Source organism: Rhinopithecus bieti, unplaced genomic scaffold (assembly GCF_001698545.2).
Source record: "Rhinopithecus bieti isolate Rb0 unplaced genomic scaffold, ASM169854v2 scaffold_24392, whole genome shotgun sequence".
NCBI classification, from domain to species: domain Eukaryota; kingdom Metazoa; phylum Chordata; class Mammalia; order Primates; family Cercopithecidae; genus Rhinopithecus; species Rhinopithecus bieti.
This window is the reverse complement of record NW_016812542.1, coordinates 5471349-5498039: the sequence shown is the minus strand read 5'-3', so window position 1 is coordinate 5498039 and position 26691 is coordinate 5471349. Positions and strand designations below refer to the sequence as shown.

The 26691-nt window shown below is 42.6% G+C and overlaps 1 protein-coding gene across 6 annotated transcripts; it reads left to right on the top strand.

Moving 5' to 3' along the window:
• The first annotated feature begins 431 nt into the window (after positions 1 to 431).
• On the top strand, positions 432 to 18752 carry LOC108545046 (alpha-1,3-mannosyl-glycoprotein 4-beta-N-acetylglucosaminyltransferase C-like). Of its 6 annotated transcripts, XM_017896454.1 has the most exons (5): positions 432 to 589; positions 716 to 845; positions 1976 to 2150; positions 3687 to 3843; positions 17312 to 18752. In XM_017896454.1, the coding sequence occupies exons 3-5, from the start codon at positions 2043 to 2045 to the stop codon at positions 18445 to 18447; spliced, it is 1401 nt and encodes a 466-aa protein (XP_017751943.1). In that variant the 5' UTR covers positions 432 to 589; positions 716 to 845; positions 1976 to 2042; the 3' UTR covers positions 18448 to 18752. The 6 variants fall into 6 exon arrangements, with proteins under 6 accessions (XP_017751943.1, XP_017751944.1, XP_017751945.1 ...); XM_017896455.1 differs by lacking the exon at positions 716 to 845; XM_017896456.1 differs by lacking the exon at positions 716 to 845 and having other exon boundaries at positions 1942 to 2150.
• Positions 18753 to 26691: the final 7939 nt, after the last annotated feature.

Genomic DNA, 26691 nt, shown 5'->3' with positions numbered 1-26691 from the left:
TTCTCCTGCCTCATCCTCCCAAGTAGCTGGGATTACAGGTGTGTGCCACCACACCCAGCTAATTTTTGTATTTTTAGTAGAGACGGGGTTTTCTCATGTTGGCAGGTTAATTTCGAACTTCTGTTCTCAAGCAGTCCACCAGCCTCGGCCTCCCAAAGTGCTGGGATTACAGGTGTGAGCCATCGTGACCTGCCAAAACTATTTTTATTTGGAGAAAAATGTGACCACTTACAGTCCACAACCCTAGATCCAGTTCAGAATCATAGGAAGCTGATATTAGATCTTCCTCACCATCTCCCTCCACAATGAGCTGGTGCTGGCTGTGAGACTGGGTGTTGGTAATCAGCCCCCATTCAGGGAAAACAATGGTTGTCATGGGAGGGGGTGTCATCTGACTAACTTTGTCTTGCCTCAGAGGATGCGTACACCTTCTGGCCCCATCCCAGGGTCCCCAAACATTTTATTTTCTTCTTCTTAACTTTGGGGAAAGCCCTGAACATCCAAGTGGTATAGAGGTCAGGTCAGTCGCTGTGCATCTAGAAAAAAAAAAAAAAAAAAAATCTCAGATGAAACTACAGCTCCAGTCAAGGTGAGGACCTTTTCAATCTCCTTAGTTACTGTCCCCTCAAAAGTTCTGGGGGACTGGAAGCTTCCTGTCAGAAAGGGAAATTGTCCCTGGGACCTCTGACTTGATGCCATTCATCACCTACATTAGGTCCTTAACAAGTGCTTAGAAGTGGCATGTCTACGTTTTGTTCCATGAGTCATCCAGAAGAACAAAAGAAACTGACATGAAAAAGAGTCATGAAAGATGAATGCCTAACCAAAAAGGGTCCAGACTTCAGGTAATGGAGAGGACTGCCCTGGAAGAATCTGAATTTGCTCCCAAAGCCCCTGAGAAGCAGTGATACATAGGAAAGACAGTCTCTGGCATCAGGCAGGAAAACCTGTGGGAATATAGGGCTATCACATCTAAATACGAGAGGAAATGGTGGCTCAAGTTTCAGGTTTGGAGAGGACAAAATAACCCACTGTCTTTTCTTCTTGGAGCTACAGCCTTTAGATATGGCTTCAGTGTGTTCTGATCCCATTGAGGATTGTAGAAAGAGATGAGGAAGAGGGTACTTAGCAACTGATAAAGATTTCCACCTCACAGGACTGGCTCAGCATGAGCCAAATCGACATCTGTATCGAACATAAGAGTTAGTGGTAGACAGGGTGCAGTGGGCACTCTGGGAAGGATAGAATTTGGAGGGGAGAGAGAATTAAAGGCTTCAGATATCTCCTTCTAAAACATTCCATGATGCTTAATGTAGGATATATATATACCAACTAGAATAAAGTCTGCAAAAATATCTTCCTGACTCCAGAGAGTCAGTAGGGTGAAGGAGTCAATAGGCTCTTGCAAGATTCTTCTATGACAAATACCCATTAGAGATCACACCCTCTCGATTCCCATCACCCCTTCCTTACCTCCTCGATGAATGCTGTCTGGTTCAAATGTGTGAATAAGAAATGTTCTCTATAATGCACTTGGAAACTCCAATTAAAACAGAATCAAGGTCTCTTCTCTTCACCTTGCCTTTGGCAGAAATCATGTCAGGGACTTTGGAGTTGGGACAATCAAGGTAAGAAAGAGCTCTGGAAATTTAATTAAACATTGGTGCCCAGAAGAAGGAAAATGAAGGAATGGATATGGAGACTTGCAGGCAAGAGTGGGGGCAACTAAAGCTGTGATATTAAGGGCACTTTGCATGCATTTTTATATATCTGTGTTTCTCAAACGTGAGAAAGGCATAGCTCTGTTTTTAAGGGAAAAAAAATCATTAAGGATTCTTAAGAATATATATAAGAACCCCAGGTTTAATATTACTGGCTTTGGAAACTATACTTATTCAATGATAATATCTTATAATTTGAATTTTTTTATGTTACCATCAGATGAAAACTTTTCTCAGTAGTGTGTACATTTCAGACATCCAAGAATACATTGAAGGATCACAGATCGGGAAACAGCTCTGCAAGTTTCCAACCCCAGCACCATGAGAGATTTTCTATGGAAACTCATCATTATTGCAACAGCAGTAGTGCTCCCAATCTTCTATTTCATTGACGAAAATCCCTTTGATACTGCAAGTTTCCTGTCTTTGGTGAGTACCAGAAATTTTTTTTTTTTTTTTTTTTTTTTTGAGACGGAGTCTCCCTCTGTCACCCAGGCTGCAGTGCAGTGGCCAGATCTCAGCTCACTGCAAGCTCCACCTCCCGGGTTTACGCCATTCTCCTGCCTCAGCCTCCCGAGTAGCTGGGACTACAGGCGCCCGCCACCTCACCCGGCTAGTTTTTTGTATTTTTTTAGTAGAGACGGGGTTTCACCGTGTTAGCCAGGATGGTCTCGATCTCCTGACCTCGTGATCCGCCCGTCTCGGCCTCCCAAAGTGCTGGGATTACAGGCTTGAGCACCGCGCCCGGCCCAGAAATTTTAAGTGGGGCAAACTTTCCTGGACTGAATGAAAGAAAGCATTTATCTGAGTGTATATTTAAATGAAACTGTCACAAATGCTATAGACATTCAAGGAAGAAAAAAGACAAGCGTGGCTCAAGCCTGTAATCCCAGCACTTTGGGAGGCCAAGACGGGCGGATCACAAGATCAGGAGATCGAGACCATCCTGGCTAACCTGGTGAAACCCCGTCTATACTAAAAAATACAAAAAACTAGCCGGGCGAGGTGGCGGGCCTCTGTAGTCCCAGCTACTCGGGAGGCTGAGGCAGGAGAATGGCGTAAACCCGGGAGGCGGAGCTTGCAGTGAGCTGAGATCCGGCCACTGCACTCCAGCCTGGGCGACAGAGCGAGACACTGTCTCAAAAAGAAAAAAAGAAAAGAAAAAAGACAAGCAAGTTTGAGGAATCAACATATTTTTCCTTGATGGAGACAATAAGGGATGGTAATACTCTGGAAGAAACAAAATTCAGGGCTGGGAAGAAATAACACTGATTTAATGCTTCGGCAGAGTTTGCCCTTTTCTTATAGCAATTGATGACGTAGAGATTTTTCTTCTTGTTTGGTAAGTTTCCCATTACAGAAAAGTTCCCTTGGTTTTCAAAGTTATACATTATCCCCCATTTTCTGCATTAGGATCCTGAAGCTCACAACAGTTAAGTCATTTCTCCAAGTCAAGAAAGTTTTAAGGAGCAGAGAAAATTCTGCCAGAACCCAGAAAAGGCAAAGAAAAGAAGGGAGGGTGGTGAATGAACTTGGAAGGGTGAAATGCCACCAGTGGGACAGAATTTAGAGTGAAGCACTGGGGTGCTTACCTGGCCTCCTGTATCTCTCATGCTTAACACATGCTATGCCCTTCTTGGGATTAGGTGACCCATACAAGACTGTAATCAAAAAGGATAATTGTGGGTGAAGAATGGCAGAGCTGGACATTGTCTCATTCCCTACATAAAGCTAAGGAGAGCTAGAGAAATCCCAACTCCCTTTACTCCAGGATCCATAATCTATATATGTAACAACCCCTGGGGTAGGATTGTTTCAGAAGAGAAGGAAGAAGTTTGAACTGAGCCTGAGGCAACCTGCCCTGTATCCTGAAGATGATTTCATTATATTATGCAAAGGGAAATGTAACTAGCCATTTTTCCCAAAGAGGATGAATCACAGAGCTGAAACTCACTCTTTTCTCAGAAGGAAAAGGAGATGGTAGCTTGGCAGAGAGCCCGAATGCAGATCAATCCTGGTAGAACAAACCACATGAAAACCTTCAAAGATATGCAGAAAAACTCAGAACCGCTTAAAAATGTGAACTCCCACATCTTGCTTGGAGCCTCTCCCACAGAAAAAAGTGAGTGTCCACCGGGGGTGATGATCATCCAGGTTAGGCAAGGGTAGAGAGGGAAGGCAAGTGGAAAGGAAAGGGAACAGATAACTCGGGAAGAGAACAGGGATGCTGAAATGAAGGACTAGGCCTATAGAATTTGACTGCAAAAGGGCCGGGCACGGTGGCTCACGCCTGTAATCCCAGCACTTTGGGAGGCCGAGGCAGGCAGATCATGAGGTCAGGAGATCGAGACCATCCTGGCTAACACGGGGAAACCCCGTCTTTACTAAAAATGCAAAAAATTAACTGAGCTAGGTGTAGTCCTGTAGTCCCAGCTACTCGGGAGGCTGAGCCAGGAGAATGGCGTGAACCCGGGAGGTGGAGCTTGCAGTGAGCCGAGATCGCGCCCCTGCACTCCAGCCTGGGCAACAGAGCGAGACTCCATCTCAAAAAGAAAAAAAAAAATTTGACTGCAAAAGATGGCAATTCTGACTCCGTGAATCTCCCAGTCCCTCTTCTGATGAAACAAGAGAGACAATGGGAAAACTACAGGAGAAAACTATAGGAAGGGGGGACTGAGTAAAATGGAAAGAACTAGGGAGGGGACAATGCAGTGTCTTGAATGGGTAGTCCCGTCGGGTTCTGTGGGGCTCTAAAGAGCATCTAATAGCTTGCCACTCGTGCTGTGGTCCACAGACTGACAGCTAGTGTCCATGGACGTCAGCAGCGTCTGTCTGGCAGCTTGTTCCACACGTGGAATCTTAGGTCCTTCCCAGACCTACAGAATCAGAATTTTCATCTTAACCAGACCCCCAAGCGATTGGTATGCACATTAAAGCCTGAGAAGTATGCTTTAGTAGATCTGGGGCACAGAGATGATTCTGGAGAGCACAGCCAGGACTAGGACATGTTTCAGGTCAGCAGAATCAGTTCTGATGCTTTTTAGACTCTCCATATGATAGAGACCCTGCCCTTTTCAACCTCAGTGTGGGCTACCCTTGCAGTCTTTATGGAACTTCATTTGTGGTAAACAAACATATTCTCATTATAAACTATTTCCATACAATACATTGTAAGTATATACATATTGTATAGCGAGTAAAAAGTGATAGTTCCTTTCTCTCCCTCATTCCTCTCCTCTCCCCCAGAAGTCTAATAAGTACCCTACGTGAGATCCAGATATCTTTCTAACACTTACGTATATACATGTCTGGGGGATTTTTAAAGGCCATCTTATATGTTTTGTTCTGAGATTTGCTTTTTTCATTCATTCATTTGTACATGTTTTCTGGGTTTAGTGGCTCACGCCTGTAATCTCAACACTTTGGGAGGCTGAGGCGGGAGGAATACTTGAGTCCAGGAGTTTGAGACTATAGTGCCAATGTACTCCAGCTCTGGGCCACACAGGGGAGACTCTTGTCTTTTTTTTTTTTTCTTAACTTTTCACTTTAAATTCAGGGGTATATGTGCAAGTTTGTTACATAGGTTAACTTGTGTCATGGGGGTTTGTTGTACAGATTATGTCATCACCCAGGTATTAAACCTAGTATCCATTAGTTATTTTTCCTGATCTTCTCCCTCCTCCACCTTCCACCATTCAGTAAGCCCTGGTGTGTGTTGTTCTCCTCGATGTTTCCATGTGTTCTCATCATTTAGCTCCCACTTATAAGTGAGAATGTGCAGTATTTGGTTTTCTGTTCGTTCTTGCATTAGTTTGCTAAGAATAATGGCCTCCAGCTCCATCCACATCCCCGCAAAAGACAAGATCTCCTTTCTTATAGCTGCATGGTATTCCATGGTATATATGTACACATTTTCTTTATCTGGTCTTTCCTTGATGGGCATTAGGTTGACTCCATATCTTTATTATTATGAATAGTGCTGCAATAACATTCGCATGCATGTATCTTTACAATAGAACAATTTCTATTCCTTTGGGTATATACCTAGTAATGGGATTGCTGTGTCGAATGATAGTTCTGTCTTTAGGTCTTTGAGGAATCGCCACACTGTCTTCCACAATGGTTGAACTAATTAACATTCCCACCAACAGTGTGTAAGCATTCCTTTTTCTCTACAGCCTCACCAGAATCTGTTGGCTTTTGACTTTTTAGTAGTAGCCATTCTGACTGGTGTGAGGTGGTATCTCATTGTGGCTTTGATTTGCATTTCTCTAATGATCAGTGAAGAGATTTTTTTCATGTGGTTGTTGGCCACATGTGTGTCTTCTTTTGAAAAGTGTCTGTTCATTTCCTTTGCCTACTTTTTAATGGGGTTGTTTGCTTTTTTCTTCTTGCAAATTTGTGTAAGTTCTTTATAGATGCTGGATATTAGACCTCTGATGGATGCATAGTTTGCAAAAATTCAGGAGGATACCCTGTCTTGAAAAAAAGTGTATATTTTGGAGAGTTTTTCCTTACCTCCTTCTTTTTTTAACTGCTGTCATCAACATAGTGTGGATGTAAAAAAATTTACTTGACTGTTCTTATTGATGAGAACTCAATTGTTTTCAACTTTTTGTACTACAAACAACATCACAGTTAATATACTTTTGCTCATATGTAAAAATATCTCTATGAGAAATATACCTGTATGTGGAACTAATGAGTGAAAGAGCACATGCACTTTAGATTTTGATTGACACCTCAAAATTGCATCGAAAAAAGCTTACTATTAATCATGTCAGTTTATGGATATCTATTTCCTCACAATCTTGCCAGTGCTGTTGTTGCTTGTCAATTTGAAGGGCAGAAAATATTTCCTTTGATTTGGTGATATTTGTGATAATTTGATATCCCTGATTATTGTGACAGTTGAGCTTTTTTTATGTTTAAGGGTCATATTTATTCACTCTGTGGATGGTCTATTCATATCCTCTGGTAATTTTCTACTGTGTTGATTGCTTTTTGTTGTTGATTTCTAGGAGTTTTAAAATATATTATGAGTGCTCATTTTACATATTATATACATATCATTGCATTTATCTATTGTTAAATATGTCCCTCTTTGCCACTTGTCTTTTGTTCTTTTTTTTTTTTTTTTTTTTTTTTTTTTTTTTGAGACGGAGTCTTGCTCTGCTGCCCAGGCTGGAGTGCAGTAGCCGGCTCTCAGCTCACTGCAAGCTCCGCCTCCCGGGTTCACGCCATTCTCCTGTCTCAGCCTCCCGAGTAGCTGGGACTACAGGCGCCCGCCTCGTCGCCCGGCTAGTTTTTTGTATTTTTTAGTAGAGACGGGGTTTCACCGTATTAGCCAGGATGGTCTCGATCTCCTGACCTCATGATCCGCCCGTCTCGGCCTCCCAAAGTGCTGGGATTACAGGCTTGAGCCACCGCGCCCGGCCTTGTCATATGAATTTTAAAAACCTTACATAGTCATATAAAGGAAAAATGAAGCAGGCAAAGAAAAAAAGAATATTTTCCATAATCAAATTCGTTCATGGTTTTATAGCTTCTAGCTTTTATGACTGTTTTGGGGAAAAGTCCCTATTACAATACTGTTTTGGAAGACTTTTACTATATGCTCTTCTAATACTCTTCTGGTTTTCTTTTCAGGTATAAATATTTCACAAGTTTAAATTTATTTTTAATTAGGATCTGAGATAAATAATGAACTTTATTTACAATTGGATATCCTGTGATCTCAAAACCATTTACTGAATATTCCATCTTTTCCTCCCACTGAGAAGAAATGCCACCTTTGTCATAGAAACTCCCATATGTGCATGGGTTTATTTTTGAAAATCATTTTGTTCCATTGACTTTTTTAATGTTCCTGTACTAATTCCACATGATTTGAGCTTCTAATAGTTTATTGTATATGTTGTTAGACTAATCCTTCCTCCCCCACTTATTTATGTACTATTTCAAATTATTGTCTATTCTTTATTTTTTCTCCTCCAGATGAATTTTTAATTAGCTTATTAAACATCATGAAAAAATACTCTTGACTGAAATTGCATTAAATGTATAGATAGACTTGGAGTTCATTGATATCTTTATAATACCGAATCATAGCTGGGCATGGTGGCTCACGCCTGTAATCCCAACACTTTGGGAGGCTGAGGTGGGGGAAATCACATTAGGTCAGGACTTCAAGACCAGCCTATCCAACATGGCGAAACCCCTCTCTACTAAAAATACAAAAATTAGCTGGGTGTGGTGGCGGGCACCTGTAATTCCAGCTACTCAGAAGGCCGAGGCAGGAGAATCACTTGAACCCAGGAGATAGAGGTTGCAGTGAGCCAAAATCGTGCTACTGCACTCCAGCCTGGGTGTCAGAGTGAGACCCCGTCTCAAAAAAAAATAATAAAATAATAATAATGAGTCATACCATTCAAGAATCTGTTATGCATCTATGTGTATTCCAGTCTTCTTGTATGGGCTTCATTAAAGCTTTGTCATTTGTCTTAGGTACATTCCCCGTATATTACAGTTCTTAACACTATGTGGCTTCCTTTTCCATTACGTCTGATAATTGGTTATTGTAAGTTTGAAAAAATGCTAGTGCTATTTCTGTGTTGATCTCTTACCTATCATCTTAATGAACTCTCTTATTGTTTCTTTTTATTATTATTATTGAGACGGAGTCTCACTCTGTCACCCAAGCTGGAGTGCAGTGGCACAGTCTCGGCTCACTGCAACCTCTGCTGCCCAGGATCAAGCGATTCTCCTGTCTCAGCCTCCTGAGTAACTGGGATTACAGGCACCCATCACCATGCCCAGCTAATTTTTTTGTATTTTTAGTAGAGATGGAGTTTCGCCATGTTGGCCAGGCTGGTCTTGAACTCCTGACCTCAGGTGATCCACCCGCCTCGGCCTCCCAAAGTCCTGGGATTACAGGTGTGAGCCACCACGCCTGGCCTCTCTTGCTGGTTCTAATTGTTCATCAGATTATCTTGAGTTAGCTATGCAGACTATCATATTATTTGCAAATAGTGACAGCTTTGTCTCTTTTCGACATTTCTCTGTCCCAATTTCTTACATTATTTCATTGACCGTTGTAAGTAGAAGCAAGCATCTTTGTCTTATTCCTCACTTTGGTAGAAATTCTTCTATAATAATTCATCATTATGATGTTTCCTTAATTTTTTAATTTATATGTGTCAAAGGATAAACAACGTTTTGTGCTGTGTTCGAGGTTTACAATATATCAAAAACACTTTTATCTTAATCTCTTCAGAGAGGATAAAGTAGGTGGACTGCAGTATCAAACAATAGAAATCTTACTCAACTTTTCGAAAAGTACAAAGAGTTTAGCCTAAAGCAGGTATATCAGTCAGGATTCAACCAAAGAAGCATAACCAGTAGGAGATATGTTAAGGGATTTGTTGCACTAAATTGGCCATTGTGGGAGCTGAAAGACAAGTCCAAAATCTGTAGGTAGGAATCAGTATGGGGAGGCAAGAACGTCAGGGCAAGAACAGAAGCTGCTATCCACAGGTGGGATTTGTTCTTCTTCAGAGAAGCGTCGGTTGTGCTCTGAAGCCCACTCTGGAAGGTTGTGGGTTTACCAGAATGAGGGCAAGGAACACCTGACTGGCCCACGGCAGAAAACCGCTTAAAGGCATTCTTCAACCACAAACAGTAGCATGAGCGATCTGTGCCTTAAGGACATGCTCCTGCTGCAGTTAACTAGCCCAACCTACTCCTTTAATTCAGGCCATCCCTTCATCTCCCATAAAAGATACTTTTAGTTAATTTAATATCTATAGAAACAATGCTAATGACTGACGTGCTGTTAATAAATATGTGGGTAAATCTCTGTTCGGAGCTCTCAGCTCTGAAGGCTGTGAGACCCCTGATTTCCCACTTCACACCTCTATATTTCTGTGTGTGTGTGTCTTTAATTCCTCTAGTGCCGCTGGGTTAGGGTCTCCCTGAACCAGCTGGTCTTGGCAGTTTGTTTGTTTTTGTTTTGTTTTGTTTTGAGATGGGGTTTCACTCTATCACCCAGGCTGGAGTGCAATGGAGCATTCTTGGCTCACTGCAACCTCTGCCTCCTGGGTTCAAGCAATTCTCCTGCCTCAGCCTCCCAAGTAGCTGGGAATACAGGTGCCCACCACCATTCCCAGCTAATTTTTGTATTTTTTTAGTAGAGAGGAGGTTTTACCATGTTGGCCAGGCTGGTCTCAAACTCCTGACCTCAGGTGATCCACCTGCCTGGGCCTCCCAAAGTGCTGGGATTACAGGCATGAGCCACCATGCCCAGCCTAGTTGCCTGTTCTTAAACTTCATAAAAATGGTATAAAACTGTGTGTGTTTTTTCCAGAACTTGCTTTTTTCACTTAATGTTTGTGAGATTCCTTTTACTTCCTATTCATTCTTTTTCACTTAATGTTACATTTGTGTTATACTCTGTGTAAAACTTTCGACTTCGTGTTGAGTGAACCATCACAATGTTTTGATTCATTCTCCTGTTGATAGACACTTAGGTGACTGCCAGTTTTTTCTATTACCAACAGTGTTGCTATGAATATTCTTGTACATAAATCTGTATGAAATTTGAACACACATGAGCAATTATTTAGGATATATTCCTAGGAGTAAAATTGCTAGATTATAAGACATGCATATCTTTATTAGATTTTGCCAAATTGATCCCTAAAATGGCCTACCAAAATAAAAACAAAAGAGCACACCCATCACAGTTATTACTGGTTCACTCTCTAATGTGAAGTATGTGTAAATAAATCAACATACTAAAGATTGTTTTAAATGACTTATCAGTTTATTCTCACCATCAAGATATGAAGCCCTATTGTTCCACATCTTTGCCATCTGTTAGTAGTGTCAGATTTTCTTTTTTTTAATTGAGATGGTAGGTGTCTCTCTATGTTGCCCAGGCTCATCCCAAACTCCTGGGATCAAGCCAGCCTCTTGCCTCAGGCTCCCAAAGTGCTGGGAATACAGGCATGAGTCACCACGCCTGGCCCAGATTTTTCAACTGCTGTAATTCTTTGGTTTTAATATGCTCTTCCCTGACTACCAGTAGGTTGAGCAACTGCATGCTGATCATGCATGTTTTCATGTATCTATTGATCATTTATAGCTTTTTGTCTTTTGTGGTGTGCCAATTCATAAATTTTGTCTATTTTCTTAAGAATTTTTGTATTTATAATAATTTTTAAAATCTTCATTTATGTAGCTGTGACAAATTTTCATTCTTAATATTATTTATGTTTTCACCCTTTTAAACTATAGGTTTAGGCAGGGCGCAGTGGCTCATGCCTATAATCCCAGCACTTTGGGAGGCCAAGACGGGTGGATCACCTGAGGTCAGGAGTTCGAGACCAGCCTGGCCAACATGGCAAAACCCCGTCTTGACTAAAAATATAAAAATTAGCTGGGCGTAGTGGTGGATGCTTGTAATCCCAGCTACTCAGAAGGCTGAGGCAGGAGAATCGCTTGAACTCAGGAGGTGAGGCTGCAGTGAGTTGAGATCTCACCATTGTACTCCAGCCTGGATGACAAGAACAAAACTCTGTCTCAAAACAAAAACAAAAACAAAAAACTACAGGTTTAGTTGATTAAACTTTTCTAACAAACAGCTCTTATTGATCTTTTACAGTTTTTAATCTATTGTGTTTAATTACATTCTGCTTTTATCTTCTTAACTCCACATTCTGCTTCTGTTGGTTTTATTTTTGCCTGGTTTCTTTATCTTCTCATTTTATTTATTTTCTTTTCAGGTTGCTTTCTAGAAAATACACTGAAAGATGTTACTTCTCTAAGTCCCACTCCCACTTTAACCATGTCCCACATCTTTTGGTCTACCGTGTTCTTATTTCCATTTATTTCTAAGTACCTGGTAATTTCCATTTGGATTTCCTGTTTAACCCAAGAGATATTTAGAAAAGTGCTTTTTCATTTTCAAAGGGATGCTTTTAGACTTTCATGATTAGTTTTAGCTTTATTGCATTATAATCAAAGAATATGAGATATAAAATTACAATATTCAGGACAATTAAAAGTAAAATTGTCTTCATGGTCTAATGTGTAGCCAGTATTTTCTATGGATATCTGAAAGGAATGTGTATCGTCTGATGAGCTGATGAGCACCACACACATACACAAACACATACACACGTACACATGATGAACTTTGTTAATTGTTTTAGTAAAAACTGTTTCTTGATTTTCATTTACTTAATCTATTGATTTCCAGTGTGATTATGGATATATTTATTTTTGCTTGTATTTCTAAAGTTTTATTTCATATGTAGCTTTGAAATAGGTGAGTCCTATTTGTCAACATTTAAACAATATATTTTTCAGTACTATATTTTCGACGTTTTTGTGGTGCGTGTGTGTGTTTTATAAAATGTATAGAGCTGAATTTCGTTTAACATTGATGTTAAATGAAGTATTTTTCCAGATACCCCTCTTTCCTATTAACCTTGGGTCCAATTCAGAAATACATGGAGGTTGGATAGGGAGTTAAATGAAACATCTCCCGCTTTTTTCTTCACATGAAGTTGGGTTGAAGATGTGCCTGGGATCCAAGAACATAATCAGCTTTGGAGTGCATCCCACCCCCTCCTGTTCCAGTGTCCTCTGGTCTCAGATTTAAAGAAACAAAATAGAAACCCAAGAAATTGGGTCTGTAGAACAAGCACTTAACCATTCAGATGAACAGAATCTTGCTCCTGTTTTTCACGCCACTGAGCACGAAAGTCTAACAAAGCTGAGAAGGAGGCTGCATGTGCACATTACCTATAATAACCCAGTGCCGGGACCAGCTCGGTCAGGGAGACCCTAACCCAGCGGCGCTAGAGAAATTAAAGACACACACACAGAAATATAGAGGTGTAAAGTGGGAAATCAGGGGTCTCACAGCCTTCAGAGCTGAGAGCCCCGAACAGAGATTTACCCACATATTTATTAACAGCAAGCCAGTTATTAGCATTGTTTCTATAGATATTCGATTAACTAAAGGTATCCCTTATGGGAAACAGGATTAACTAAAAGTATCCCTTATGGGAAATGAAGGGCTGAAATAAAGGAATAGTTTGGGCTAGTTAACTGCAGCAGAAGCGTGTCCTTAACGCACAGATCATGCGTGCTATTGTTTGTGGCTGAAGAATGCCTTTAAGCGGTTTTCCGCCCTGGGCGGGCCAGGTGTTCCTTGCCCTCATTCCGGTAAACCCACAACCTTCCAGCGTGGGCGTTATAGCCATCGTGAACATGTCACAGTGCTGCAGAGATTTTATTTATAGCCAGTTTTGGGGCCAGTTTATGGCCACATTTTGGGGGGCCTGTTCCCCACACCCAGCCCTAAAAGAAAACTGTGGGTCAGTGCATGTCAGAGTGATCATCTCAGTAAAGAAATAAGCCAATCAAGGACAGGGAAGCAGGAATGAGAGATTCAAGAAACTTTCGCATGAGAGGATGGATATTCCTAGTTTAAGAAAAGCGTGTGCCAGGTTACTACAAGAAACCCAAGGCAGTTCTCATCCCACACAGTCTCTTCTCATAACGCTCCATGTGTCTTCTTTTCTGACCCTAACTCCCACCTCCTCAACTTCTGATTCCTTCCACTGTGCCCTCTAGGACTCATGGTCAGCCATCAGCAAAGTTCCCTTCTCTCAGTACAGGTGCACTGTCCACACTCCTATCTAGTTACAGCCTCTGAACCTTCACACTAGATTTCACCTCTTCTTGACCACTCGTTAACATCACTCAAGCAATTTTCTCTATCTTGGGCCACAGATTTTCCCTCCCTCCTCTTATCATACAAACACATTATAATATTTTTCAAATCTTGATAAAAGAAAGCAAACCTCTCTTAAGACCACAGATTTTGCCTTCGCCTTTTCAACAAAATTACTCTTGGTTATGTAGCCCATGGTTTCCATGTTGTTGTACCCACTGGTCAGCTTCCAATCTCTATCTTACTTGACCTATCACAGCATTTGACACAGTAAATGACTCTCTTCATTCAACATTCCCTTCCATCGCTTCCAGGATTCCAAACTTCTGGTTTTCCTCCAGCATTGCTGGTAGATGCTCAGTCTCTTTTGCTGGTTTATCTTCTCTTTCCAACTTCTAAATGTTGATGTACCCTAGGGCTCAGTCTAGACTCACTATTTTGGTGACCTCATCCAATCTCACAGCTTTAATCCCTAACTATATGTTAATTGCTCCCAAAAGTATAGAACCAGCCTTGATCTACCTGTGGTCCTCACTGGCCTCTGCAGCAAGAATACGTGTCCCATTTCCCCTGTCACTGAGAATCCTGTGGGCAGCTGCTACTGAAGTGTTTGGCTGGAGAACATGTGGTCTTTTTCCTGTCAGCTCAACCAGGGCTTTGTGATTCTCTTGCTGAACTGGTTCACTTTGGTACCATGTACCATCCTGAAGTCTGACTGTGATACCCGTTTGATCTCCATAGGTTACAACAGTATTTAATAGAAGAAATAAACCTTGAGACAGAATAAGATCTTTCTGAGTCAAGTACCTTTTTTTTCTTATTTTTTTGTTTGTTTGTTTTTGTTTTGTTTTGTTTTTTGAGACAGGGTCTCGCTCTGTCACCAAGGCTGGAGTGCAGTGGTGAGATCTCGATTCACTGCAACCTCTGTCTCCCAGGTTCAAGCAATTCTCCCACCTCGGCCTCCTGAGTAGCTGGGACTACAGGGGTGAGCCACCACCTGTAAAAATGCTAATTTTTGCATTTTTAATAGAGACAGGGTATCACCACGTTGGCCAGGCTGGTCTCGAACTCCTGACCTCAGGTGATCCACCTGCCTCTCGGCCTCCCAAAATGTTGGGATTACAGGTGTGAGCCACCATGCCCAGCCTTGATTCAAGTACTTTAAAAATTCAGGAGACAGATCTAAGCTATTTATTGTGTCCAAAGAAGATTAAGTTCAGGAGTGCTTACATTTGTCGGTTTTAATAATACAAAGAACTCTCAATGAAAAACTACTTTTTTCTTTAAGCTTAGATGCATTTTTAATTGAATGTGTTTTAAAATATCGGTATGAACTCATGATGTGTTTTATCTTTTTTTCTTTTTTTAAATGTTTCTAGCTCTGTCCACAAGGGCCTAGAAATGACCAATAGCGAGCACCCTTGGTGCCAGATCATAGACTCTAAATCTCATTTTCCACTACAACAAGGGGAGGGGCTCCTTGTAAAAAGTGGATGATTCCAAATCCAAGGCAGGAAATGTCATAGCAGATAGCAGAGAAGCTTTCAAAAACGACTGAAGTTGTATCAAAACAGCTCAGGATCCAACTTCAAGAGCTTATTTGCCAAAGACAGGACAATTTAAGCATCAATAAGAATAAAATTTCCAGCTGGGCATGGTGGCTCATGCCTGTAATCCCAGCACTTTGAGAGGCCAAGGCTGGTGGATCACTTGAGGTCAGGAGTTTGAGACCAGCCTGACCAATATGGTGAAATCCCATCTCTACTAAAAATACAAAAATTAGCAGGACGTGGTGATGGGCACCTGTAGTCCCAGCTACTCGGGAGGCTGAGGCAGGAGGATTGCTTGAACCTGGAAGGCAGACGTTGCAGTGAGCCAAGATTGTGCCATTGCACTTCAGCCTGAGCAACAGGAGCGAACTTTGTCTCAAAAAAAAAAAAAGAGAGAGAGAGAGAATAAAATTTCCATGATTTGAAACACATGAAATATATGAGTTTATAAGGATCCCCCCCACAAAAAAAACCTGACACATTTTGTCACCATTTGAGAATGCTAGGGAACCAAGTCATTATTTTATTTTGAAAGCTAATGAAAGGGAATCAGCATTTATCCTGCTTTTCTGTATGAACTACAACTGGGTAACCAAAGAGTAAATGAGGGGAATTTTCTCTTTACGGAAACATTCCAGATAATACACAAAGCAGGAATGCTCAACTTAGAATATCACCATATTGCAACCAGTAATGTATTAACAGATCTAGGCATTGAACATCAAAGGCTGCTAACATCATAAAAACAGAAGCAGCCTGCTATTCTGTGCCTTCAGATGAAAGAACACATCACTAATGCATGAAGTATTATTGCCCCAAAATCTAACCTGAACTTGGTCAAGTCCTCATACTCATGTTTTCTGCAAACTCTTTATGATTCATATCAGCCGGTTATTTTGCCAAAGAATGTGATTTCCTCTCTGATCTGAGTATTTATTTGACTTATTTGGCATTCTTCAGTTAATTGTTTCCTCTGTTAGCTTCTATTTCTGTAGTTTCTTTCTGATTTAGTTGTTTCTGTTCCGTTATATTGAAGCTTCTTGCTTCAGATTAATATTTGAGGATCTAGAGTGAACAGTGAACTTCTTCCCTCTAAGAGCCATCTCTGTTTGCCTCTTTGTAAAAGTGGGTTGTGATTATGGAAACCTGCCTCATTCGATTGTAAGGCAGGAGTGACATCTGGGGTCACTTCTGATGCTCTCTTCAGCCGCAGGACTCATGCCATGCACTTTCCCCTAGCAGAACATCCACTTTATTTACACAAAAATACTTAGAACTTTAATGTGAGAATGGACATTGCCACCACCAGCCCCTTGGTGGGCACTAGCCCAGTGGTCCTGGAAATAGTTCTATAATCAAGTATCCAGAGGACCATCCCAGGGCTCACTCCTCTACTTTATATTTGGTGGCTCTGAACTTAGAATTTTTTTGAGGCCTTTTATAGAAAGATGCACCTGTGCAGTTGTGTTCTCTTGCATATCTTTTGGACTATGCATTCTTCTGCTTATACTTCTCCACCAGTCCTGTTCTGTAGTCTCTCTGTCTTCCAGAAATTCTCCAAATTGTGTGGTTCTCCAAATAGTGTGGTTCAGGGCAATCTTTCTGTTTTTTCAATTGGAATTTTGTTTTTGTTTTTTGGGATAAGGGTGTTGGAAGTTTTGGTTTGTGTGTGTGTGTGTGTGTGTGTGTTTGTTTGAGACACAGTCTCACTCTGTTGGCCAGGCTGCAGTGCAGTAGTTCAATCACGCCTCACTGTAGCCTCAAACTCCCAGGCTCAAGTGATCCTCCCACTCCCACCTCGAAAGTAGCTGGCACCACAGGCCTATGCCACCACACCCATCTAGTTTTTTAATAATTTTTGTAGAGACAGGTTTTGCCATGTTGCCCAGGCTGGTCTTGAATGCCTGGGCTCAAGCAATCCTCCACCTTGGTCTCCCAAAGTGCTGAGATTCACACCTGAGGTTGAAATTATAGGCATGAGCTTAGTGAAATTTGGGGTAGGAGGAATTTGGGGTGGGGCATAGCTGCAAATATTAGTTTGTCATCTTTATCCATTTCCCCCACAATTGTTTTAAACAGCAGTGATTTTAAAAAGAACTCTCAACTTGTGACCAGATGTTAACTCCTAATATGGTCTGTAGTCAGTCCTGGGGGAGAGAAAATGTAAAATAACCACAGGAATATATAAAAGTTGGCATATGGAAAGACCTAAGAGAATATCATAGCCTTACCCATAGCAAATACTTTCCTAATTTCTCTAAGTTGACAAAGGTCCTTTTTCTCCCCAATCCTAGAACTGCTGACCATAGGGATTTCTTCAGTGCAGCGTCCCCAAGGAAGCTACCTCTTGGACACCCTGCGATCTCTCTTCTTTGCTTCCTCCTTGTCTGAGCAGAAATACTTCACTGTTCTGGTACACCTGGCAGATCCTGATCCCAACTGGCTTGATCAAATGATCTCCAATATCTCAACCCTCTTTCAGCCATACATCCAGGCCAGACAGCTAGTAGTGATCAACACTCCTCTTAAAAGCTATCTTCCCTTAAAGAACCTTAAGAAAAACTTTAATGACACTCCCACCCATGTAACCTTTCGCTCCAAGCAAAATATGGATTATGCCTTCCTGATGAACTTTGCTACCAACTACTCTGACTATTTCCTGATGATCGAAGATGATGTGAAATGTGCTCCTGGATTTGTCTCCCAGATTGCTACTATACTGTCTGCCTGGGAAAGGAAAGCTTGGGTGACTCTGGAGTTCTCTAGGCTGGGCTTCATTGGAAAACTCTTTCATGCCAGAGATCTCCCCTGCTTTGTTCGTTTCCTTCTCCTCTTCTACCAAGAAATGCCCTGTGACTACCTTCTCTCCCATTTCCGTCACCTTCTCATGCAGAAAAAACCAATCCAATTCTTCCCCTCCCTCTTCCAGCACATGGGCAATTACTCCTCCTTTGAAGGTCAATTGAACAGCCTCACAGATAAAGAGTTTGAGGGAAATAACATTGGCCCTCCTGGCAACCCTGCTGCCACCATTCACACTAGTCTGAATGTTACCAATGCCTCTGTTCTTATGAATGCCTATAGTCTGGACAAGAATTTCTTTTATATCAAGGAGGCTAAGGCTGGCAGCCACCTGACTGTGGTTTTGGACATACCTGCTACAGTGTTCCGAGTTCAGGTGCTGACTGGCTCTGAACTGAAAGAGGAGAATCAGGTGAAAGAGGGACAGGTAGAACTGGGCTATGACTCTACCAATCGGATTAATGACTGTGATGACTACATTCTGCTGGGGCTACTGGTGAATGGCATCCTGGATAAGCAGGTGTTATCTGAAGAGTCTGGGAAGAAGGTGAAATGTGTGAGATTGCTTGTAACAGCTGCTCTGCCCTCGGGATTAATAGTCAGGCACATCAACCTCTGGATTAAGTAACGTTTAAGAAATATGAGGAGATTCCAGTAGGACTTCTGGGAGTGCTCAGGTTGGAGGGATAGTCTACAGAAGTAACAAAACATTAAAGTTGGAAATTGGTCAGGTATATCTCTTTACTGGGTCCTTTCAGGATTCTAAGTACAGAAGACACAGCATGTTGAAAGGCCAAGAGAAGGTAACATCCTTTCGGTCACCTTCATGGGTGATCCTAGAGTCATGGGTGGATAGAAGGGGTTTCTTAAGACGCTCTCTGGTTTTCTTTCCTTTTCTTTCTTTCTCCCTCTCTTTTTTTTTTTTTTCTCAAAGTCTCACTCTGTGGCCCAGGCTGGAGTGCAGTAGCGTGATCATAGTTCACTGCAGTCTCCAACTCCAGGCCCAAGCAATTCTCTCACCTCTTCCTCCCAAGTAGCTGGGACCACAGATGCATGCCACTAGGCCCAGCTAATCTTTTATTTTTTGTCGACATAGGGTCTCACTATATTGCCCAAACTGGTCTCAAACTCCTTAGCTCAAGTAATCCTCCCACTTTAGCCTCTCAAAGTGCTGGGATTACGGGCATGAGCCACTATGCCCAGCTCCTTCTCCAGTGTTCTATCTATAAGGGTCTACCATCCAAAGTTATGATCAGTAATGCCAGACCTCTACAAAGAATAGGAACATGTGAGTAAGAATAACTGATGCTCACGTCAGAAGACTCTAATGGTGCATGAGAGAAGACAAAAGTCCTTCCACCAGCCAGGAAATCGATTCGTCAAAGACAACTTCCTATGTGACCGGAAAAAGTCAATCAGCTAAGAATATGACTCTTTTCTCTGTGATCTCATTTTTCCATTATAAGGTATTCGTTCATTCCATAAACATTTATTTGAGTACCTTTCATGTTTAGGCACAGTTCCCTTCTACATAATCAGCCAAAATGCCAGAGCATTCCTTTGTAAACACCATTAAAATTACTAAAAATAATGTGTTGTGATTTCTGCTAGCTTCTCTAGTCATATCTACGGGATTATAGGTAACTTGGATATTTCTATTAGGAAACACTTTGGATATTTTACTAACATCTTTTTCAATTTGGCTATGAAATCTTTATTTCCAGGAAAATCTGGTCCCTGAGCTCAACTCATGTGCAGGGCCTGCAGAGGAGTTTTCACTACCTTGAAAACTATGATCCATGAAGGCAAGGAGAAAAGAAAAGGAAAGGAACACTTTAAGAGGAATACTTGGAGCTGGGCTTGGTGGCTCCTGCCTATAATCCTAGCACTTTGGCAAGTCAAGGCAGGAGGATTGCTTGAAGCCAGGAATTCGAGATCAGTCTGGGCAACAAAGCGAGACCTCATCTCTCTCCAAAAAAACAAATCCAGGTGTAATGGTGCACCCCTGTAGTCCCAGCTACTAGGGAGGCTGAGGAAGGAGGATTGCTTGAGTCTTGGAGGTCAAGGCTGCAATGAGCTATGATTGTATCACTGCATCCCAATCCGGGTGACAGAACAAGACCCTCTCTCAAAAAATAAAATAAAATAAAAAGAGGAATACTTGGGAAGAACTCAAATAAAAAGCCAGACAGAGTGTCCTAATAAGTCATAATCAAAGTGGTTAGAAAGAACTAGAAAATTTGGAAACAGAATAATGGCATGGGAGCAAGAATAGGAGGCTGAGGTTTGGGGACATCAGATGCAGGGGAATGGGGCAAGCATATATGGCAGCCATGAGAGTGTAGGGATCAAATCTCCACTGTGGCCAGCATGATTGGTCCCACCACTCCCCTTTGGACCTACCACAGTGTGGTGCCAAGGCTTCACTTCCCACGGGCTGTGACTAACCACAGCAGAATGGTACAAAGCCAGCCCCTTTCGGCAAGATGAGAGACACCTCTGAGAGGTGATTTTAGCCTGAGGACTCCCCATAAACCTATTCCAAACTTCCTTAGACCACACTGCAGTCCTGGTCTTCCCCTAGCAAATCCTTCTTTCTCTGTCACCTTCCACAGTTGTCATACCTTCCCTACAGGCTGAGTTTTCTCCCTGCCTTTTCCTTCTCCCTTCACTAATAAATCTCTCTGGTGTCTAACCCCTGTTTCTGTGTCAGCTGCTTGGCAAGTGTGAACCAGCAAAAATTTTGGTAAATTTCTGTGATCTAAGAAAAACAGATGGCAAGATGAGGACCTGGGACTGGCTTATTCATGACTTTCAGAGAGTTGTAGTAATAGAGGTTAAAATAGGCTAATAGAGCATGGTATCATTGTGGAAAAAAATATGCAGATGGCCAGGCGTGGTGGCTCACGTCTGTAATCCCAGAACTTTGGGAGGTCGAGGCAGATGGATCACAAGGTCAGGAGTTCGAGACCAGCCTGGCCAATATAGTGAAACCCTGTCTCTACTGAAAATACAAAAAAAATTAGCCAGGCGTGGTGTCGTATGCCTATAATCTCAGCTACTTGGGAGGCTTAGGTGGGAGAATCACTTGAATCTGGGAAGCGGAGGTTGCAGTGAGCTGACATCATGCCACTGCACTCCAGCCTGGGTGACAGAGTGAGACTCCGTCTCAAAAAAGAAATATCTATATCTATCTATCTATCTATCTATCTATCTATAGACAAGGCCAGGCATGGTGACTCAAGCCTGTAATCCCAGCACTTTGGGAGGCCAAGGCAGGTTGATCACCTGAGGTTGGGAGTTCAAGACCAGCTTGACCAATATGGTGAAACCCTGTTTTCTACTAAAAAAAAAAAACACACACACAAAAATTAGCCAGGCCTGGTGGCATGTGCTTGTAGTCCCAGCAACTCAGGAGGCTGAGACAGGAAAATTGCTTGAACCTGGGAGGAGGAGGTTGCAATGAGCTGAGATCATGCCACTGCACTCCAGCCTGGGTGACAGAGTGGGACTCTGTCTCAAAAAAAAAAAAATTTATATTTATTATATGCAGTCACTAAGGATGCTACTAAGCATCTGCAACCAAAACAAAGCAAGAACGAAAGAGCAGGAGTCTGAGGGCATTCATCCCAATAAGGAGTCACAATCCTTGCTTAGTTTCTGAACTTGAGTCAATTTTTAGATCCATACTGATTGATAGAGGAGATGGTCAGGTCCTTAGAAGGAAAGAACCTGGAACACTGAAACACACATGTCCTGTAATAATTCCTCCAATCTTTACCCAAAGGCACCTACAGCCATCTATGTAGGTTTATGCAACTCTGGAATACTCAGACATTTTCACAACTATTGAACACAAGGTCTGAGTTGATGTTGATGCCCAGAGATTCAAAGCTTAAGGCTTAAGGGGGCCAGGTTATAAATGGAGTCTTTGCCAAAGTCATGCTTACCATGAGACCACTGGGTCCATAGACCCATACAGTGGTCATTTTCCCAGACCCTAAGCAGGAAATGATATATTTGTCTCAAGTATAAGCTAATGCATATTGGGGCACCATATTGGAACCTTGGCCTATGGAATAAGAGCAATCATAGTGGGGAAGACCAAGCCTCTGAAACTGCCCCCATCCTTGGCCAAGATAGTAAATCAAAAAGTATTAGGTCCTAGGTTAGGGGATGATGGCAGAGATTAGAGCCATCATTGAAGAACCTAAAGGATACAGAGCTAGTGGTCCTTAGTGTATGTCTGTTTCATTCATTAGTCTGGCCCCTGCAGAAACCACATGGATCCTGAAAAATGACCATAGACAAACTTATCCAATTAAGTAGCTGTGATCACAGCTGCTGTGCCAAATATGGTATCATTACTAAAACATATTAATAAGCCCTTCGTTTATGCAACACAGTCATTGATGTGGCAAATGTGTTCTTGTCTATTCTGATTATGAAATGTCAGAAACATTTCATATTCACAGGAAATGACAATATTCATTCATATTTTTGCCCAAGAACTGTGTTAACTCTCGGGGCCTCTGTCACAATAGAGTCCAAAGAGATTTAGGCTGCCTAGGCATCCCACAGAACATCATATCAATCCATCACATTGATGACATCATGCTTAGATTTAGGCTGCCTAGATATCCCACAGAACACCATATTAATTCATGACATCGATGACATCATGCTTATTAGGCAGGACAAGCAAGCAGTGACTTAGATGCTGGAGGCCTTGGTAATAGGGTGGGAAATAAACCCTGCAAAGATATAGACACTTGCCCCACTTAACTGAAGTTTTGTTTTGTTTTGCTTTTTGTTTTTTGTTTTTTGCTTTTGGAGACAGAGTTTCACTCTTGTTGCCCAGGCTGGAGTGCAATGGCACAATCTTGGCTCACCGCAACCTCCACCTCCCAGGTTCAAGTGATTCTCCTGCCTTAGCCTCCCGAGTAGCTTGGATTACAGGTGCCTGCCATCACGCCCAGCTAATTTTGTATTTTTAGTAGAGACAGGGCTTCACCAGGTTGGTCAGGATGGTCTCGAACTCCCAACCTCAGGTGATCCGCCCGCCTTGGCCTCCCAAAGTGCTGGGATTACAGGCAAGAGCCACCACGCCCAGCTGACTGAAGTTTTTAGGGCTCCAAAGGTTAGAGGAATGTCCGGATAATCTCTCCAAAGTAAAGGACAAATTGCTGCATGTTGCCTCCTCTACCATGAAAAAGAAAGCACGTCGCATTGTAGGCTTCCCTGGGTTCTGGAGACAGTATTTTCCATGCCTGGGAATACTGCTCCAGTTCCTTTACTAGGCAACACTGAAAGCTGCTAGCTTAGAGTAGGTCCTGGAGCAAGAAAGGGCTTTACAGCAGATCCAGACTACAAAGAAAGGAGTCTTGCAACTTGGGTCATGTGATCCAGCACACTTGGTGGTGTCAGAGAGTGACAGGGAAAGATACAGAGTAGAGTTTGCGACAAGCCCCAGTGGGGAATCACAAGGGATTCTGGAGTAAGGCCATAATATCTGCATCAGAGAATTATAGGCTTTCTGAGAAACATCTCTTGGCATGCAGTTGAGGCCTGGTGGATACAAAATGCTTCAGCATGGCCACCTGGTTAATGTGTCCAAAACTTCCCATTATGAGCTGAATTATGTCATAAGCTCAGAAGTCATAGTGTTGTACAGGCCCAACAGCAGTTCATCAAAAGATGAAAATGGCACATCTGGGATCAAGCCTGAGCGGGGCAGGATATAAGTAAGCTTCAAAAGCAGGTAGTTTAGACTTCCATGTCAACCAGCACAGTGGCACCATACCCTCTCCCAACTCACACCCATGGCCATATGGAGGGATCCATATGAGCAGTTGGAAGAAAGGGAAAAGGCTCAAGCTTGGAGTAAATATAGGTCTGCTCAATATGTAGGTAGGGTGAGATGCAGTGGCTCATGCCTGTAATCCCAGTACTTTGGGAGGCTGAGGCCAGCAGATCACTTGAGCTCAGGAATTCAAGACAATCCTGGGAAACGTGGCGAAAGTCAGGCATGGTGGTGCATATCTGTAGTTCCAGTTACTTGAGTGACTGAGGAAGGAGGATCGCTTGAGTCCAGGAGGTCAAGGCTGTAGTGAGCCGTGATCGTGCCACTGCACTCCAACCTGGGTGACAAAATGAGAACCTGTCTCAAAAAAAAAAAAAAATTGTGGATAGAAGCTGAAAAGGGATGGTGGCTGCATGATAGCCACATTCAGGGGTAACCTGAAACACAGTAGAGAAAGAAAATCTTCACAATGAGCAGAGCTCTGAGCAGTGTGCCTGGTCATTCACAGTTCCTGGACAGTGGCCAAAGGTCTGGCTCTCTGATCAGGGACCTGGAAGGAAAAGCACTAGAAGAAGAGATAAGAAGGATGAGATAGAGGAATGTGGAAGGACAAATGGGCTTGTGTACAAAGTGTGAAGAATTTTGTATCTTCAAAAGTACCCACCAGAAAGTATCCCCTTGAAAGAGGCTCTGAACAACTATGTAGACAAATGACTCGGCCAACTGACATTAGCCAACCTGAAAGTGGCACGAGGACACATTAATGGGTGGCTACTGTGGCAGATATGGAGGCTACATGTGGACTCAACAGCATAGACTCCCACTTACCAAACTGACCTAGCTATTGCCGCCTTTGAATATCCACTCTGTCAGCACTGGAGACCCATGCAAGTCCCCAACATGGCCCTGTTCTTTGAGATGACCAAACAGACACTCAGCAGCAAGTTTACTACGCTGGGCCTTTCTATTCTGGAAAGGCCAGTGGTTCCTCATAGACCATCATTTTTGAATATGGTTTGTCTTTTCCTGCCCACAGTGTCCCAGCCAGCACCACTATCTAGGAGCTTATAAAATGCATGACATCAGGCATGGAGTCCCATACAACATAGCGTCCAACCAGGGGACCCACTTCACAGCAAGGGAGGTACAGAAGTGGGCCACTGACAATGAGATCCACCGGCCATATTATGTTACCCTCCACCTAGAAGCAGCTGGCCTTATGGAGCACTGGAATAGCTATCTAAAGGTACAGCTGAACTGCCATCTCAGAGATGACACTCTGAAACGATGGCAAGTCATTCTTCAGGATGAGGCATATGTATTAAATCAGAGACCCCTATATGGCTTCCAAAAGGAAGAATACATGGGTCTGGAAACCTAAGGGTGGATGCAGGCATGGACCCCATGTACCATCACTTCAATGGCCCAGTGGGGGATTTTATATTTCCCATCCCTGCAACTTTGGACTCTTCAGCACTGGAAGAGGTGATTTCCCAAAATTAGAAAAAGGCATTCCTTTCTAAAGTGTGTGACTTCCGGTTTGAAAAGCCCAAACTGGGGCTTTTATTGGTGGATTTTAGTTTCTTGTCATTCCCTTTGTACAGAACATGATCTGTACCACAGCTCAGATGAAGAGGCCCTGGGCTTGAGATTTTCAGCTCAGAGATGGGGTACATTTCTGATACAAAGCTGGATCACTCCAAAAAAAAAAAAAAGCCATCATAAGCAAACAAACAAAAACAGGCCCTAGTTATTTAAAAAGAGTATGAGTAGGTAGTCAAGTCCCCGTCAGCTGGCTTGGGTAGTAGTTAAGGATCCCCACTAGGCATTACATGCCAGTTGGGGAGCAGGGAAAGATCCAGAGAAACTCCAGTAACTCTTGGCCTCCCAGGTTAGGAGGCTGTCCCAATAGGATAGACTAATCCTGACCATATCACCAATGAGCCTGGAGCCTCTGGTCCCAGTGGCAGCGCAGTCAGAGTGACTCCACACCTTCCTGGAATGTAGACTAAGGTCTGTAGATATCTACCCAGCTGTCTGACCCAATTTTTTTGAGAAGAGAGCTGGGGCTGACTATAGAGAGCCTGATACTCATTTAAAATACCTGGGATGAGGCCAAAATCAATATAAGGATTAATAAGCTCCTTCCAGCTTCTCTCAGCCCTTTCTGATATTTTCTAACATCCCATGTAGAAGACAGGTTGAGTAGGAAACCTAATGTAGAAGAGAGGTTGAGTAGGAAACTCGAGTGCACCCAACCCTGTTTTGAGTAACTGCTTCTGTTTTGTTTTTCTTCTACTATATTGTCCCCACCCATCTTACCTGAATCTGTCCATCACGCTGTCTTTTACTGGTCTTCCATACATTCTAAAAGCTGTTTATGGGATGAAGACCAGAGAATACACTTGGTGCTAGCGGTCAACATTAAGTTGGGTATCCTAAGGTCCCTGAGCTAAGTCTTCCCAGGAGTTAAAGTCTGAAAATGCAAATACCAAAAGGAGCCATGGCCAAAGGCAGAAGCAGGGCAGCATCTAGCAAGAGCAGACCCTTGATAAATGCTCCTTCCCTTCACTTCTCTTGGCCTCATTTCCTCATCTTTAATATAGAGACGATAATAAATACATTCAATGGCATTTGTGAGGACTCAGCACGAACACATTAGCAGGTGACTTCCCATCACCATCACCATCACCATGTAAATATTAGCTCTCTCGACTCTATCTTTCCTTCTTGTCTTCTTTTTTTTTGTCAGAGTTTTGCTCTGTTGCCCAGACTAAGTGTAGTGTAGTAGCAGTGGTGTGATCACGGCTCATTGCAGCCTCAACCTCTTAGGCTTAAGCAATCCCCTACCTCTGCCTCCCAAGTAGCTGGAACTACAGTTGCATGCCACCATGGCCAGCTAATTTTTAAAAATTTTTTGGTAGACACAGGGTCTCACTGTGTTGCCCAGGCTGGTTTCAAACTTCTGACTTCAAGCAATCCTCCCATCTTGGCCTCCCAAAATGCTGGGATTATAGGCACCTGGCCCGTTTTCCTTTACACTGTATCAGAAGTGGTGACTGAAACATT